The sequence below is a fragment of the Candida dubliniensis genome, chromosome 2 (assembly GCF_000026945.1).
Source record: "Candida dubliniensis CD36 chromosome 2, complete sequence".
NCBI classification, from domain to species: Eukaryota; Fungi; Ascomycota; class Pichiomycetes; order Serinales; family Debaryomycetaceae; genus Candida; species Candida dubliniensis.
Window position 1 is genome coordinate 1,985,473 of NC_012861.1, and position 16,240 is coordinate 2,001,712.

Genomic DNA, 16,240 nt, shown 5'->3' on the forward strand with positions numbered 1-16,240 from the left:
TTTTGGCAACACCATTCTCCACACATTATATTAAAGGGAAGAAGTAGATTGTGTGAATCAGATAAAATAATAGTTTAATGTAAGGGAAAAAAAAAAAAAAAAAAGAACAAACTTGGCCCACGCAAATCTACGCCAAAGATTTTCTTTTTTTTTTTTTTCAACATACATTTAGATTTCCCAACCATCAAGGTTAATTTTAACACCAAGATAGGAAGTGAACACAAGTGAACACACTCTCAAAAATAAAAAAGGAAACCCATTTCATTTGGCTAATATTATATGGATATTTAAAAGCATATTATGAAACTATCTATCTTATCACTGCTTGCGTTCTTAACAACAACAACAGCAGCAGCAGTAGTAGCAGGCTCTGAGGCAAACCCACTCGTTGCAGATCAAGTAACAAACGATGAACCCAAACGTCAATCCGATGCTGGCTCAAATTCACAACCAAAGATGGATGTTCCTCCAACATTATCAATGAAAGAATTTGATAAACTTACTCAAGAGAAACTTGTTCTTGTTGAATTTTTTTCACCGTATTGTCATCATTGTAAAGAATTTGCACCAACATGGAAGGAGACATATATAAAATTTATCACAGAATATCCTGATTTGAATATTGAAATGAAACAGGTCAATTGTATTGAGAGTGGTGATTTATGTGAGCGTGAGAATATAGATTTTTATCCTAACATCTTATTGTATGCCCCTGCGGTAGATAAAAATGGCAAGAAAACTGGGAAACTGAAAAATATCGATTCATATCCAAGGAATCTTGATAGAAATGTTGAGAATATTATCAAATATTTACGCGAAGCTACAGCTGAGTATGATTCAGGAGCAATTAATTTGCCTAGTTCTTCGCAATTGTTAGATGTTGACACTATGTCCAAGATCATGGAGGGAAATATTTCTACTCCAATGTTTGTTTCATTTTTCCCTGCTACAGCAAAGCAATGGGAAAGCATTGAGCATCGAGGCAGGTTGGGGTTCTCAAATTGTGAGGATTGTTTACCTGCTAAACAAATATGGGATAGGTTATCAAACAAAGTCTTGTCAATTTCCGATACAGGCCATTTCATGTGTCGTGATCATAGAGAGGTTTGTGACAAGTTGAAGATTACCACTAATAGCGAACCTCAATTTATTATGTTTTTACCAGAATCAATAGGGGCCATTCGATTTGATTATAATGATTATGTTGACGTTAATAGGATGAAATGGTGGGTACAGAAATTATTCCAAAATTCTCAATTTGAAGTTGTGTCCGCTCGTGGTATAACCGAAGTCATGGAATACACCAAAGTATTGTCCCATGAACCTATTGCTCAGTTTTATCCATTGAAAAGTAAAGTAACTGTAGTGTTTTATTATGACGTGGATAAGGTCACTAAAGAAGATGAAGAGATATTACCTCATTTACTCAAAACAATCCAAGAATCTCCATTTAATATTCAACTACACAAGGGCAAACATAAAAAAATCGAAGAGAATGTTTTAACTATGGGCCAAAATTTAATTGATTACATAAATTATGACGAAAATGATAAATATGAATTTGATAAATCCTTACAAGTTATAACTACTTTAACAACAAAACCAACGATACTTGTTTTCAAAGATAATTCATTACTCGCCGACGTCTATCAAAGTTTATCCCCTGAAGATATGAAAACATATGACAAAGTAGAGAGTTTCATTAATAGTATACAGTATCCTTTATATGGTCAATTAACACCACAATTGGCTTCTTATTATTTTAAGAAAAATGAAAAGTACCAAGACCATAAAGTTGTGGTATTATTCACCGATTTACAAGACTTGAAGGGAACAGATAATCAATTGTACAAATTATCATTAGCAGCACACGAATATCATCATTTAAAACAGAAGTATTATTTTGATAAATTCAAACAAAGCAATCAGGGGAACGCTGCTGCAGTGGAAAAATTACAGGAGCAAAATCAAGAAACTATCGATGCATTGAAGGAGTTACGACAAGTAATACCAGAAATATGGGAGAATGACCAAGTCTTGTTTACGTTTATTGATTTACCCAATGCATATAAACAGTTCCGTGGAGTTAAAGGATGGAAACTTAATCCTAATAATTATCAAGTTGGTGATGTGGTTGTGTTATCTAAAGATAACCGCTACTATTGGAACAAAGATACTCAAGGGAACAAATTGACAAACGAACCAAAAGTATTAAAGAATGTATTGATGTCTTTATTAGCTAAGGATGACCAATTGAAAGCAGCAATAGTGGGTAGCCCCTATGGAGGAGTTCTAGGGTTTATGGATTATGTACATGATTATGGAGTTTTTGGTTATATTGGTTTTTTCTTGTCAATTTATATTGTTGGGTTTCTTGCTCTTCGTCTAGGAAGAAGAAGCAGTAGAAGATGGCTATTTAAAAGGCCGTCTTCATCGACACCTAGCAGTGGTGGTATAATTGGTAATAATAATTTTATGCCTAAGAAGGATTAAGTATCTGTAATTGTTTAGCTTCTAATTCTATGGTTTTCTTATAACTATTGTGTAATGATTGTATTACGAAATCAATTCCTGGTGTGCCACTTACTTTACTATATGGTGGAATCACTACTTTATGGGGAATAACGGTACCACTTTTTATTAAACAACAATCATAGACCACACAATGAGAATGTAAAACACAATTCTCTTCAATTATAACTCTATTACCAATATCTTTAGCCATAATTTTACTAGAGTTCCCAATAATAACATAGGATCCAATAAACATCTTTTCTGTAGATGGGATTATTTCTACGTCAGGGTATATATAACAATATTTGCCAATTGATAAAATGGGTGATGACGATGTCGTGAGGGAATCAAAGGATATTTTGACATTGCGATTGATGGTGACATTTCCACTCATAACCACATTATCCAAGTCTTCAATTTGTGCATCTTTGGAGATTCTATTCTCAGTTGGAGTTTCTATCCAATCACTCATAGTTAATGGGGAGAGAAAGTCTACAAGTTGATTATAGTCCTGTTTTTTTTTTTTTTTTTTTCGTGTAGATAAGTTCGAATTTAGTTTCGAGATTTCGTGTACAATGCGCCAACACTTGAATCAAACTATCAAATGATTTGAGTTCAACTACTTCTCAAACATATTGTTAATGACTAGGTAAGGGTATCAATTCGATTAATTAACAGAGTAGGTAGGTAAGAACTGTAAGGTTTTTTTTTTTTTTGAAGAGTTGTACATATGACGAAAGTGGAAAACGAAACTCCGATACAAAAAAAAATATTACAGATCTTGAAATTTTCCGTTCTGTTTTTGTAACACGAAGATATTGTATACGTGTCCAATCGGGTGGTTTCCATTATTAATAAACAACTTGAAAATTGTCACAATAGAATTGATTTTTTTTTTAACTTATTCATAATAATAATAATACTACACGTTGTGTTTCAGAATAAACTGACAAGGACTAAGAAGTACAAACATATACACATGTACACCATTTAATTTGAATAAATAAGATCTTGCCGCGTGTTTCTATTTTTTTTTTTGAGTACTATTTACTTTTTTCTCTCACTTGGCCAGCACCAGGAACAACAACAACACAAGGTCAAAGGAAAATACTAAAAATAAACTTGAAATTTTTTTTTTTTTTTTCACATTTTTTTATCAACACCTTTTTCTTTACAAGTACTCATTAGATAGAAGCAAAGCTCTTTACAACTTCCGTTCATTATGTCTTCAGAAAAATTATTTAGAATCCAATGTGGATACCAGAATTACGATTGGGGTAAAATTGGCTCATCATCAGCAGTTGCCCAGTTTGTCCATAATTCCGACCCATCAATCACCATAGATGAATCTAAACCATACGCTGAATTATGGATGGGTACTCATCCTTCAGTTCCTTCCAAGGCCATTGACTTAAATAATCAAACTTTACGTGATTTGGTCGCTGCTAAACCACAAGAATACTTGGGTGAACCTATCATTACCAAATTTGGTTCGTCAAAGGAATTACCATTCCTTTTCAAAGTGTTATCTATTGAAAAAGTATTATCTATTCAAGCTCATCCTGACAAGAAATTAGGTGCACAATTGCATGCTGCTGATCCTAAGAATTATCCAGACGACAATCACAAACCAGAAATGGCCATTGCTGTTACTGATTTTGAAGGGTTCTGTGGGTTTAAGCCTTTGGATCAATTGGCTAAAACTTTGACTACAGTTCCTGAATTAAACGAAATTATTGGTCAAGAATTGGTTGATGAATTTGTTAGTGGTATTAGACTACCAGCAGAAATTGGAAGTCAAGATGATGTTAACAATAGAAAATTGTTACAAAAAGTGTTTGGTAAATTAATGAACACCAATGAAGATATTATAAAGCAACAAACTACTAAATTACTTGAAAGAACAGAAAGGGAACCTCAAGTGTTTAAAAACATTGATTCTAGATTACCAGAGTTAATACAAAGATTGAACAAGCAATTTCCTAATGATATTGGATTATTTTGTGGATGTCTCTTGTTGAACCACGTTGGCTTGAACAAAGGGGAAGCAATGTTTTTACAAGCCAAAGACCCTCATGCATATATTAGTGGTGATATAATTGAATGTATGGCTGCTTCTGATAATGTTGTTAGAGCTGGGTTCACTCCAAAATTTAAAGATGTGAAAAACCTTGTGGAAATGTTGACTTACTCATATGAATCAGTTGAAAAACAAAAAATGCCATTACAAGAGTTCCCAAGATCAAAAGGTGATGCTGTCAAATCAGTGTTGTATGATCCTCCAATTGCTGAATTCTCCGTTTTACAAACTATTTTTGATAAATCCAAAGGTGGTAAACAAGTAATTGAAGGGTTGAATGGTCCTTCTATTGTCATCGCTACCAATGGTAAGGGAACAATTCAAATTACTGGTGATGATTCCACCAAGCAAAAAATAGATACTGGTTATGTTTTCTTCGTTGCTCCCGGTTCCAGTATTGAATTAACTGCACATAAAGATAACCAAGACCAAGACTTTACTACCTACAGGGCCTTTGTGGAAGCATAGAGAGAGCGTTTTCAGTTGTTTTTCTTTTTCAGTAGACCAAGTGTATTTTTTTTTAGACGATATAAAGAGTTAGCATTATAGTTTTACTTATTTCTTGGGAATTTTTTTTTTTTTTTTTTTTGTTTGATTTTCCTTCTTGATACGCGTGAGTATCATTCTAGTAGAATTATAAAGCCTATATCACCACCGTTAGTTCAATTTCGTTGGTGTAGCAGTAATTGTCGATTAATTTAAAGTTGGAATAGAAGTAGTGTACCCATGTAAATATATAAACAGTGGAACTAACAAAGAACAATAACAACCTGTCTGTTCATTCTTAACAAAAAAACAGGAAAGCAAATTAGATTATCCTACCATCATATAACCCTCTCTTGAGTTCATTGGCTGTTTAAGTTTGGTGTTGTAAGAGATTTCTGAATAATTTTCCCACATCAATATTTTTCATTTTCACACAGTATTTACACAGTGAAAATTCTTAATTGTATTGTATTTTTTTTTTGTGAGCGAATTTCTTCTGTTTCCTCCTCCTATTTGATTTTTTCTGTTTTTTCGTTTCGCCCTCTCTCTCCATTTTCCTCGTTCACCAAAAAAAAAAAAAAAAATACCAGAGCACCTGAATACTTTGAGGTATCCCCCTATCCTAATTAGCCACCCAATCGTATCGGTTACTGAATAAGAAAATCACCTGGTAATATAGGGTTAACTAAAGGTAGTTGAAGAACCAAAGAAAAAAGGAAAAGAAATCAAGATTGATAGATAGATCAAGTTGAATTTGAAAAAAAAAAAAAACAAAAAGTGAAGAAAATAACATATATCTCATATATATAAATAAGGAAAGAAAGGATAAAAAAATGTCTGAAGAGAAAGTTAGAGTTCCAGAAACTGAAGAAGAAAGACAAGAAAGATTGGCTAAACAAGAAGAAATTGATGGTCGTTCAGTATATGTTGGTAATGTTGATTATCAAAGTACCCCAGAACAGTTGGAAGAATTTTTCCATGGAGTTGGAGTAATTGAACGTGTCACCATCTTATTTGATAGGTTTAGTGGATTACCTAAGGGATACGCCTATATTGAATTTGAACAAACTGAAAGTGTACAAAAAGCCATTGATGAATTACATGGTAAAGAATTTAGAGGTAGAGAATTAAGAGTCACTGCCAAGAGAACTAATTTACCTGGTTTCAGAAGAGGTAGAGGTAGAGGTGGTTTCAGAGGCAGAGGTAGAGGAAGAGGTGGCTTCAGAGGTAGAGGTAGAGGTAGAGGTGGTTTCAATTCCAGAGACACTAGAAATGGTGACTCTGAACAAGCTGACGGTGATGCCGAGCATGAAGAAACTAGTTAAGGAAGATTTATCGGAAAAGATATCCACTATGTAGGCATATATATATATATATATACATATATATATGAAGCAGTTTTTGTTGTGAGGGGTAAAGAGATTTGTAATGGTGCTGTTGTCTACTCGTAGCTTTATTTTACATTACGCCTGATATTAGTAGCTATACCGTAATAAAACCGACAGTAGAACTTTGCTAGACACATGGGTTTCTTCGTTTCTTACTGAACTATATGGAAATTGAATAGATTCCCCAAACGCCACCGACTGTGAATTGTTTTGGGTAAAGCTTGGTGACAATTGTTATTGTTCAAATTCTAATATCTAAAAAATAGTGATTAGAGATATTAAATCTTGGTTAGGGGTCGAAGAGAGTTGATCAAAACCAATTATCAATATTATAGACTCATTCCCCCCTCTTTACAATGGAGGAAACCCCATTATCTTTGAACTTTTGAACAAGTAATTATCAAAGACAAGTAATCAGGATATTAGGTTTATGAAATCACATGCGGTCACGACAACTACTATTAACTTTTTATTTTTAATTGTTTAATTCGATAATGAAGTTTAATAATTCGTATCGATTATGATTTTCTTTACGCTATTGTTCAGTATACTTTGTACTTGTCAAGAGATCATTCAAATAAAAACTAATATAATTAGTTTTTGTCCTTTTTTCTTCAAATTCAAATGTGGATCCCTTGTTTTGGCGTGAATGACTTCCACATTTGACCGTGTACTGCTTTGAAAATTCTGCAGTCACATTTTCACACCTCCGTTACAGACAGTTTAACTCCTCCTTATAGTTACGATCCGTAAACCTACCAAAAAAGAAAGTTACAAAGTTTGTCTTTTAAGTCACATCAAACTAGCCACATGTAATGATCTGGGTTAAGAGCACAAGGTTTGTTTTAGGTTGTTGATTGGTTGCTAGATTGACCCGATAGTCTTTTTGCTTGTTATTTTTCACTTTAAACGGCATCCATACAATTGAGTCAGAGGATTTAGTAGACAAGTAAAACCCAAAATCATATTCTCAAAAAGCAAATCGGGACTTTATAGGGCATTCAACAATTCCTGTTTGTTTGTTTTTTTGTTTTTTTTTGAATTAGAGTTAATTGCCTGACCCAATTTTTCCCTTTCTTGTGGTGATTCCTCCTTTTTCCTTACTCTATCGTCATTTTACAAATCAAATCCTAAAATGAATTAACTCTCTACATTAACTTGCAATTCCGATAACTGAAGTTTTCCCTTTTTTGGTCTTTTTGTTATAAGTTTTTCTGTTTTTATTCCCCTCCTTCACCTTCCACTTTCTTTGTCCAGTTCGTGCGTTATAAGGTATATGATGATACATATGAATATCTCTTTGTAATGAATCTTAATTTTGTGTTTTCAATTGTAACATTGATACCTGTAAAAAGGTACTGTTGTGATATAGTTCAATCACACATGGGAAAAATAGGGAAAGAATGGGAGATTTTGAAAGGAAAAAGGATAAAGAACTTTTAAGGGTTTTTTTAGCCCGTTTGGAAGACCCTTTTTTTTTTTCTTCTTTATTTCACAATATTTATCAACAAGGTGATTCCCGAACAAGAATTTGAAAATTTTTCTATTACTAATATTAGAATTGCTAAGGGTAAAGAGTTCTGTTTCTTATAATTTATTTCAAATTCACCAAGGCTGTTGTTTCAATTGGCATTGTTCAATAACTTTTGAGTGAAATCACTGTTTGCTGCTTATACTATTTTTTTGCAACTCAAATTATCACCCCTATTTATACATTCTTCCAACTTAGTTTATTCAACCGAAACTTCTAATGGCCGATTACAAAGTGATCAGTATATTGAATCACAAATGGAGAGCATCAGAAGGGGATTTTTTTTTTTTGTTTTATTAGAAGATGGTGTGAAATGTTGGCAACCACTCGATTATTTAAGGAAAACTGAGCCCAAAATAATAAAAAGATATATGAAAGCTAATAAAGAAAACTTTCCTGGATATTAAATTAACAATAAAATAAAGCATTTAGAGATATAATGATATATGTGGGTTAAAATTATTTCTTATTTATTGATTTCCCTCTTCTGGTGTTTAATAGTTCTATAGACATCAAATATGGTGTATTAATTGCAAATATTTTTTTAATTTGTGTGATTAGTTACGGAAAAAAAAACCAACGTTAAACTTCGTCTGATTCTAAAGAAATTGCAAAAAGTGGTCGATTCCCAAAGATTTATTGATATCAACCGGTTCATAGGTGGACTATCACATCGAAAAGTCTTTCAATATTAAAATAATCAACCTATATTGTTAGAGATACTCTTGGAGTGTGATTTTAGGACCATGTTTTTCTTTTTTCTTTTTTTTTTTTTTTTTTTTTTTTCTGTCTTCTGCCTCATCTCATTTTTTTATTTCATCATTTTTTTTTTTTTGGGTATTAATTCCTTAAATCCTAACAAACCACACCAAGCTCATACACAAGCAGAACAACAGTAATAACTAAATTTCAAACATGACATCAGTTAGAAAGAGAAAGATGGCTCGTTCTTCGGTGAAGAAAAACACCAGAAGAACCAAAGATAAACAACGTAATATCAACATACATTCCAACCCCATAATCGAAGCAAATTGGGATAAATCATTAACTTTGAAACAGAATTATAAGAAATTAGGTCTTAGAGCAAAATTAGGAAGATCTGCTGGTGGCGATGAACAAAAAGTTGTAAGCTTATCCGAAGTACAAGCTAATCGAGAGAAGAAAAAGAAGAAGGATCAGCTGACACATGTTCCTAGTGTATCAGAAATTGAGAATTTGGACGATCCTTCACGTATTCCAGAAGGTGAAGCAAGATTGATAAGAGACCCTGAGACAAATGAGGTGATAAAGGTTATTTACGGGACCATGAAAGTTGATGACAATGAAGAATCAGAAGAAGAAATTGAAAATCCAACAGTTATCAAGCAGTTAGAAGAATACGCTGAAAAAAATAGTAAAATTAAAAAGGAAAGACATCAATCAGAGAGAGAAAACGATTGGATTAAAAGCTTGTATGAAAAATATGGTGACGACTACGATAAAATGAAATGGGATAAAAAATTAAACATCTATCAACAATCTGCCGGTGATTTGAAAAGAAGAATAATTAAATGGAAAAAGGCAAATGGTATATAGTCTATATTTGCAAGATATATTGATAATTGATTTACTCTTTTCTCTTTTGTTTCATTTATATTCTAGATGGTAGATTCTTATCTAGTATTTTGTCAACAATCCCATTTAGTATAGGTTTCAATTCACAGTTATCATACAATTCAATCAACTTTTTGTTTTCTTGTTCATTCTGCAACTCCACTAATTCAACAAATTGAGGATCAATAGGAATGTTGCCTAAATATGACAAGTTTAACTGTTCACTCAAAGTCTTACCACCTCCACTTGAAAAAATATTGGTACACTCAGAACAATGTGGACATATAAACCCAGACATATTCTCTACTATACCCAATATTTGAAAGTTGACTTTTTTACAAAAGTTGATCTCTTTACGGACATCAGCAGTGGCAACTTGTTGTGGTGTAGTCACTATAATTGCACCATCAATAGGATTAGCCCATCGCAACTCTTCGGCAATAGCAATATGTTCATCTGAAGTGCCTGGTGGAGTATCTATAAGCAAATAATCCAACGGGGTTTCAGTACTGCCCCACACTACATCTTTCAAAAACTGTTTGATCATGGCTGTTTTTTTAGGACCTCTCCATACCACTGAATTACCTCTATCTCCCAACAAAAACCCTAATGACATTAATGAAAGATTCCCACGTTTAGAATCTGTTCCTTGGTTATCATTATTATTGTTATATACGGAAACAGGCACCCATCCTCGTGTTGATTGATGCACTTGTTTACTTTCAACTCCAAACATTCTCGGTAATGATGGTCCAGTAAGATCAATGTCTAAAACTCCCACATTGAATCCCTTGTTGACTAATGTTAAGGCAACTTGTGTTGTAACTGAAGATTTCCCAACGCCTCCTTTACCGGATAAAATCAAAACAATGTGTTTGATATGTTCTATGGATTTGGGAACTTCCTGTAATAATTCTGATGACGACATGTGAGTAAAGAATAATATTAGTAATGACACAATGGAATATAAGAGGGCAAACCGATATACAAGACTAGCAGAGAAAAAAAAAAAAAAAAAAACCGGCCCACTTTGGACTTGGTTGCACACTCCGTCGGTTTCTCTTCTCGTCCCCCCCCCCAACAACAAACAAATCTTGTTGGCGTTTTATTTCCAATGATCACTCACGCATAGAGAGAAAAAAAAAAAAGAAATAAACAAACAGAAATACAGAATTTGAACAGCACAACAAATCCCAAACACACCCATTTTTTTTTTTTCCATCTTTTATCAGTTTCAGGCTATTCAATCTGTTTAAAACATTCTAGTTCAATAGAAAGTTTCAATTAATACAGAATCTTTATAAATTTTGCATTATGAGTTTTAGATATTCAGCTGCAGGCGGCGCCCATCAACGTGATTTAAGAACACAATTATTTAGCAGTCCATCAGTTGGAATACGTACACCATCAAGAACTCCACCACTGCGAACAGCATCACCGTACGACCCATCGCCGAATAACAATCAAGCCAAATATAACGAATCATTATTAAATTCGTTGGAACTGCAGAATAATGAAGAAATGGATACTATGGGTCAAAAAGTTGCCATGTTGAAAACTTTAGGGGAGAAAATGGGAGTGGAAATCAATAAACTGATTAAATTAAATGATGATATAACTAATGGGTTTGAAAAAGGGAAAATTACCCTAAAGAATACATATAATAAAATGATAGTTATGAGCCAGAGAGCAGGTATAACTTGGAAAATGTGGGGGATTGTATTTTTGATTGTATTCCTATGGTTTTTCTACGTTTGGCTATTTTGAAAAGAAGTACATACACTCAAGGCGTTAATAGAATGTATATTTATGTAATGTATAATTAGAACTACTACTCATATAATTGTGCAATATGACCACTAAACCTTTTTTTGAATAAAAACACTAAAAACCATCACAGCACATAATTCCTGAGAAGTGATAAGGAATTCATGTGTTTGATCCCTTCTCTTGAGGTATCCTCCTCATTGTCTTCATCACTAGGTTTATCGATCTTGATAGGAATAATTGTTCCCTGGACAGTGAAATTGGTTGTCTTGTTATCTGTTTTCGAGCCATATGCATTATTTACTTCTGATAAGGCGCTCACTTCTTCAGATAGTATATCATCCAATTGATCGGTAACAAAGCCAGCTTTTCGGAACGGTGAGTTTTCCTTTGAGAATCTTTGAGTATTATTGGAATTAGACTTCAAAATCGACCTTTTCGGTTTCAAAATTCGATGTGACGGTACGTGTTTTGGAGTAGGAGACAACTCCCTTGTATCTAACGATATAGACCGCCTATTCTTTCTTTTGCTATGTGCTGTGGCAGTAACTTTCCGTTTAGATAGTTTTTCCCTTTTCTTCTGTTTCAAATCTGATTTGAAGTTGTTATAGTATTGGTTGGTTGAATTAATTGGAGAGTGTTCATCTATCGATGACGAATCCAGATCGGATGATTCAGATGAAAGTAGCTCATCCACAGTGTTTTCCTCACTGCAGTCGTCTTCCTCAGAGTTTAATTCTGAACTATTCCAAACCTCATCACCATCCAAGTCATGATCACTGATGTTCAACTGCTCCAATAATGCATCCTCAAGTGTTACGTTTGAAGTCTCCTCATCTGCTACGGAACATTTGCATTTCTCTCTATTTTTTCGTAGACTCTCTGAAGTGATAGGTGCCCCATTGATACGCAATTTCTTGTGATGGGAAATCAGTTCAGTCAGTTTAGTAGTAGCAGATGATTTAATCGTTACAATATTAGAAAACGGATACTGTCCATTTCTCTGGGAGTCAATGTACTTGGGATTGGATATAAGCTGTGAGTATAATAATGTTAACGGGTTGGATGCTTGACTTTTGGTCTGCAGATTGGTTTCACTCGTAGCAATGTTTTTGAACGGATCAAGATGTTTCTTGTTTTGTGACTTTCGATACTTTGCTATACTTGACTTCATAAACAATTCAAACTGTACTGGATCAAGATATTCCTCGTTATTGATATCTCTAAATCCATTTTCCTTTTCAGTTTCTTCCTGGTTCAAATTCGAAATTGAATGCAACGAGTTCAATAAAACCAGTGAGCTTGTCACGGGCGTTGTTTCTGGATGTAGTTCTTGTGCGATAACTATATCAGAAGTATCTACTTCAGCAGTTGGATTAATCGCACTTTGTGAATCCTGTATGGTATTGCTACTTTTGCTGGTGGAAACGTGATTCGAGTCAAAATAGCTTTCATAAGGTGCTGTCACATTGTGTGTTTCAATATCTTCATCTTCCTGTATTTCCTGTTTATTCATTAATCGATACAAGTTGGGATAAATTTCTTTCTTCGTCGTAACCAAAGTATCTTTGTTTTCCCCACGCAATTTCCTATCCAAATCAGTCAACCTACTTATCAAACTTTTCACCTTATGACTTGTTTCACTGGTGGTTTTTAGTAATTGATTGACTTCAGAATCAATCATATTGGAATCAATGTGGTCATTTTTCGAATTCAGTATGCATTTATGTAGCTTTTTTTTCCTTTCCAAAATGGTTTTATTCAACCCACTGGCAGTTTTGGCAATTTCAATGTTTTTAAATTGAATTCTCTGTTCAATCAGTAATTTATACTTGATCTCCTTACGTAAATCATTTTGAAAATTCAAAGCAACCTGTAATAGGTCCGAGCTTACTTGTTCGCTTTCTTTGGCTAAGACATTATTTAATATATAGTCTAATTGGAAACATTCTGACGATGGTAGAGGAATAGCTGGGGTAAATTTTGGTTGGTACTCTTTATACTTGGATGACCTTTTCGAGGAGTGATGCGCCGATGTATCACGAGTGTAATTACTTAGACTTCTTTCAGCCATCAATAATTGTATTTATAATTTGATTATTCACTTATATGGGGGTGTAATGTTTTCTGATTTTGTTGTTTATATGTATAATATCGTGTTACAAAATGTCCCCAGAGACAAACGAAAAGACGAAAAAAAAAAAAAAAAAAAAAGTGGGTACGTTGTTAGGGAGTTTTAAAAAACGGATTTATTCTCCTCGATTTTTCAGGGTTGAATTGTATTGTATGGTATTGTTTTCGTTTTCTTTTTTTTTTTTTTTTACAGGAGCATTTATCCACTCGTGAAGAACCCAAGGGTAATTAACCACCTCATCAAACAGTGAGTTGTTTAACCTACTCTACTCCTGGTCTTTTTGAAGTAAGTTTATCTTTGGTGAATAAAGAACAGGAAGAAACTTACCCTCAACTTATTGCGATGAGAGCACTCACTTACATTTCAATCTCGGGATGGTTAAATATCTTATTACAAGTTTTCGGTGGCTGCTGCAGCAATGTATTTGTATTAGAGGATTTGTTATACAATAATAAACTGGAATACTCGCTAGGAACTCTTGTGACATTTAGTCAATTCTTGATAACATCAATGCTTTCCATTCCTATTAGCACCAAAGGGTTTATTAGGCCAACCGTTCCTGTGTCAAGATGGATTCTCCCCGTCATGCTTTATTTTTTAACTTCACTTTTAAATAACTTGGTGTGGCAGTTTGACATAACAGTCCCAATGCATATTATATTCCGATCTAGTGGGACAGTGGTCACCATGTTGGTTGGGTATTTTTTTGGCAATAAAAGATACAATAAGCACCAGATAATGTCTTCAATGTTCATGACTTTGGGCACAATTATGGCAACGTTTCCAGAAGAAAAGTCCTTACTTGTTGAAATCAATATTAACTTTTTAACCGGTATATTGATATTGACAATCGCAAGTGTAATTTCAGCATTTATGGGATTGTATAGTGAATTGATTTATAAACAATACGGGAACCAGTGGCATGAAAGTTTATTTTACAATCACTTTTTGGCATTACCCTTGTTTGCATTTGTGTCTCCGACCATCTGTAGAGAGTTTAGTGTTGTTTTGCGGAGCGAAAAAGTCACACTAGGTGCATTTAGGGTTCCCGGACAATTATTACGTTTGGTTGTAAATGTCTTGACACAGTTTATATGTACAAAGGGAGTGAACATGCTAGCTGGGGAAACCAGTGCGTTGACAGTTACTGTTGTATTATTGGTGAGAAAGTTTCTTAGTTTAATCCTTAGTGTGATATTCTATGGTAACACCATGTCTACGTTGGGGATAGTTGGTTCAACTATTGTATTTGTCGGTGCAGCATATTACAGTATTAGTGGAGTTCCTGATAGAAAAATTATAGAATTAAAGAGAAAAACGTAATAATAAAAAGTATACAGACCAATTGTTCAATCATATAATGATTTCGTTACAGCGTTTCTATCACCAAAAGGATTGCCTTCAATTGATTCACTGGTTTCAACTTTGTCAAGTTTAGGTCTTGGTTGAAATGAGCTTTGTAAATTCGAAGGTTTGGAGGGTCTTGGTGGTGGTGACAGTTTTGATTGTAATGTGGCATTTTGTAACCTGGCAGAAATCAGATTTTCATCCTGTTCCTGTACATCATCGAGCTCTTCCTCCGACTCCTCTGAAGTATAATAACTTTCATCACTATCGCTTTCATCGTCATAATTTGGAGCCGGGTTATCTTTGGAATAACCAGCTCTAAAATCAAATCTTTTAAACGCCTCTACCAACTGTTCATTTGCTCCAATCAAACTACCCAAAAACTCCTCATCCAATGCAGCAACCTCTGATGACTTGGCCTCTGGTGAACCAGCTCCAACATATTGTAAGTAACTTAAAACCTTTCTTCTAATCTTCTTACACTTGGCAAATTCTTCCAAAGTTTTATCGTTGTCCAAAGGTGACTCGTCTACAGGTAATTGTAATAGCAAATTATTCAAGGCTGTTGTATGGGTGTAACAATTTGCTATCAACTCTCTAATCTTGGGGGCTTCGATTTTGTAATTAATTTGGGGAATCTCAAATTCTTCATCGGCATAAACAAGTCCTCTCTTTTTCTTCTTTTTCTTTTTCTTCTTTTTGTTTTTGTCATCATTTTTTTTACTGGATGTATATGGTGACTTAGTAGATGGTCTTGGTGGAGGTGGTGATCTCGGAGTACGTGGCGATGAAACATTTCTGTTACTTGAATGCGTGTCGAGTTGAGCGTCATCAGCATACGGATCTAATATATCCTCTGAGTTTTCGTCACTATCGTTATCATATTCATCTCCATTCCGGTATCCCAGATGACTGGAAGAAACACGTTTTCGTCTTGGGATTGCCTTATACAAAGATTGCATGTACTTATAACCATTGAGTCCATCCAATTCGGTTTTCCAACCAATAGCCATAGCCACCACTCTTTTTTGAACTTTACGATCATATTCAACACCGGCTCCTGTTCTTGCTGTTCCATTAATGATTCCCTTCAACACATCCAACAATTTATCATCACGAGCAATAATTGGTCCAATTGACGGCCCGCCATTTAAAACCAACAACTCTAAGATCTGCAATGCTCTCAATTGTTCTGCCCTGCTATCACCATATTTGATTTTTTTTCGAATTGCTCGTGCTGCTTCGACAGCACCTGAATTGGATTGAATTTTTATCAACTCAATTAAATCCGACAAATACAATTCTATGGAATCATCGATTTCATCATTTCTCTTGGGATCAGCTAATTGGTTGATTTTTATGGTGATCGAAGTATATGCATGGTCACTAAACAAAGGCAT

The 16,240-nt window shown here is 34.1% G+C and overlaps 10 protein-coding genes across 10 annotated transcripts; 6 read left to right on the forward strand and 4 right to left on the reverse strand. All coding sequences in view use genetic code 12, as the record gives it.

The window, feature by feature from the left end:
• Nucleotides 1-300: 300 nt before the first annotated feature.
• On the forward strand, nt 301-2,493 carry CD36_23700 (protein disulfide-isomerase precursor, putative; the record flags this gene model as incomplete). The annotated part of the gene is made up of 1 exon (XM_002418799.1): nt 301-2,493. One exon carries the CDS (start codon nt 301-303, stop codon nt 2,491-2,493), a length of 2,193 nt encoding a protein of 730 aa, XP_002418844.1.
• CD36_23710 (dynactin subunit, putative) lies at nt 2,480-2,986 on the reverse strand (the record flags this gene model as incomplete). The annotated part of the gene is made up of 1 exon (XM_002418800.1): nt 2,480-2,986. The coding sequence occupies one exon, from the start codon at nt 2,984-2,986 to the stop codon at nt 2,480-2,482; it is 507 nt and encodes a 168-aa protein (XP_002418845.1).
• A 750-nt stretch (nt 2,987-3,736) lies between these two features.
• Nucleotides 3,737-5,062, forward strand: PMI1 (mannose-6-phosphate isomerase, putative; the record flags this gene model as incomplete). The annotated part of the gene is made up of 1 exon (XM_002418801.1): nt 3,737-5,062. One exon carries the CDS (start codon nt 3,737-3,739, stop codon nt 5,060-5,062), a length of 1,326 nt encoding a protein of 441 aa, XP_002418846.1.
• An 851-nt stretch (nt 5,063-5,913) lies between these two features.
• CD36_23730 (cytoplasmic RNA-binding protein, putative) lies at nt 5,914-6,405 on the forward strand (the record flags this gene model as incomplete). Its single annotated transcript, XM_002418802.1, has 1 exon — nt 5,914-6,405. One exon carries the CDS (start codon nt 5,914-5,916, stop codon nt 6,403-6,405), a length of 492 nt encoding a protein of 163 aa, XP_002418847.1.
• A 2,509-nt stretch (nt 6,406-8,914) lies between these two features.
• CD36_23740 (nucleolar protein, putative) lies at nt 8,915-9,574 on the forward strand (the record flags this gene model as incomplete). Its single annotated transcript, XM_002418803.1, has 1 exon — nt 8,915-9,574. One exon carries the CDS (start codon nt 8,915-8,917, stop codon nt 9,572-9,574), a length of 660 nt encoding a protein of 219 aa, XP_002418848.1.
• A 55-nt stretch (nt 9,575-9,629) lies between these two features.
• On the reverse strand, nt 9,630-10,520 carry CD36_23750 (P-loop ATPase, putative; the record flags this gene model as incomplete). Its single annotated transcript, XM_002418804.1, has 1 exon — nt 9,630-10,520. The coding sequence occupies one exon, from the start codon at nt 10,518-10,520 to the stop codon at nt 9,630-9,632; it is 891 nt and encodes a 296-aa protein (XP_002418849.1).
• A 386-nt stretch (nt 10,521-10,906) lies between these two features.
• CD36_23760 (protein transport protein, putative) lies at nt 10,907-11,359 on the forward strand (the record flags this gene model as incomplete). The annotated part of the gene is made up of 1 exon (XM_002418805.1): nt 10,907-11,359. One exon carries the CDS (start codon nt 10,907-10,909, stop codon nt 11,357-11,359), a length of 453 nt encoding a protein of 150 aa, XP_002418850.1.
• Nucleotides 11,360-11,486: 127 nt separating this feature from the next.
• Nucleotides 11,487-13,433, reverse strand: CD36_23770 (conserved hypothetical protein; the record flags this gene model as incomplete). Its single annotated transcript, XM_002418806.1, has 1 exon — nt 11,487-13,433. The coding sequence occupies one exon, from the start codon at nt 13,431-13,433 to the stop codon at nt 11,487-11,489; it is 1,947 nt and encodes a 648-aa protein (XP_002418851.1).
• A 402-nt stretch (nt 13,434-13,835) lies between these two features.
• Nucleotides 13,836-14,816, forward strand: CD36_23780 (UDP-N-acetylglucosamine transporter, putative; the record flags this gene model as incomplete). Its single annotated transcript, XM_002418807.1, has 1 exon — nt 13,836-14,816. One exon carries the CDS (start codon nt 13,836-13,838, stop codon nt 14,814-14,816), a length of 981 nt encoding a protein of 326 aa, XP_002418852.1.
• Nucleotides 14,817-14,842: 26 nt separating this feature from the next.
• Nucleotides 14,843-16,240, reverse strand: CD36_23790 (LAS seventeen-binding protein 5 homologue, putative; the record flags this gene model as incomplete). Its single annotated transcript, XM_002418808.1, has 1 exon — nt 14,843-16,240. One exon carries the CDS (start codon nt 16,238-16,240, stop codon nt 14,843-14,845), a length of 1,398 nt encoding a protein of 465 aa, XP_002418853.1.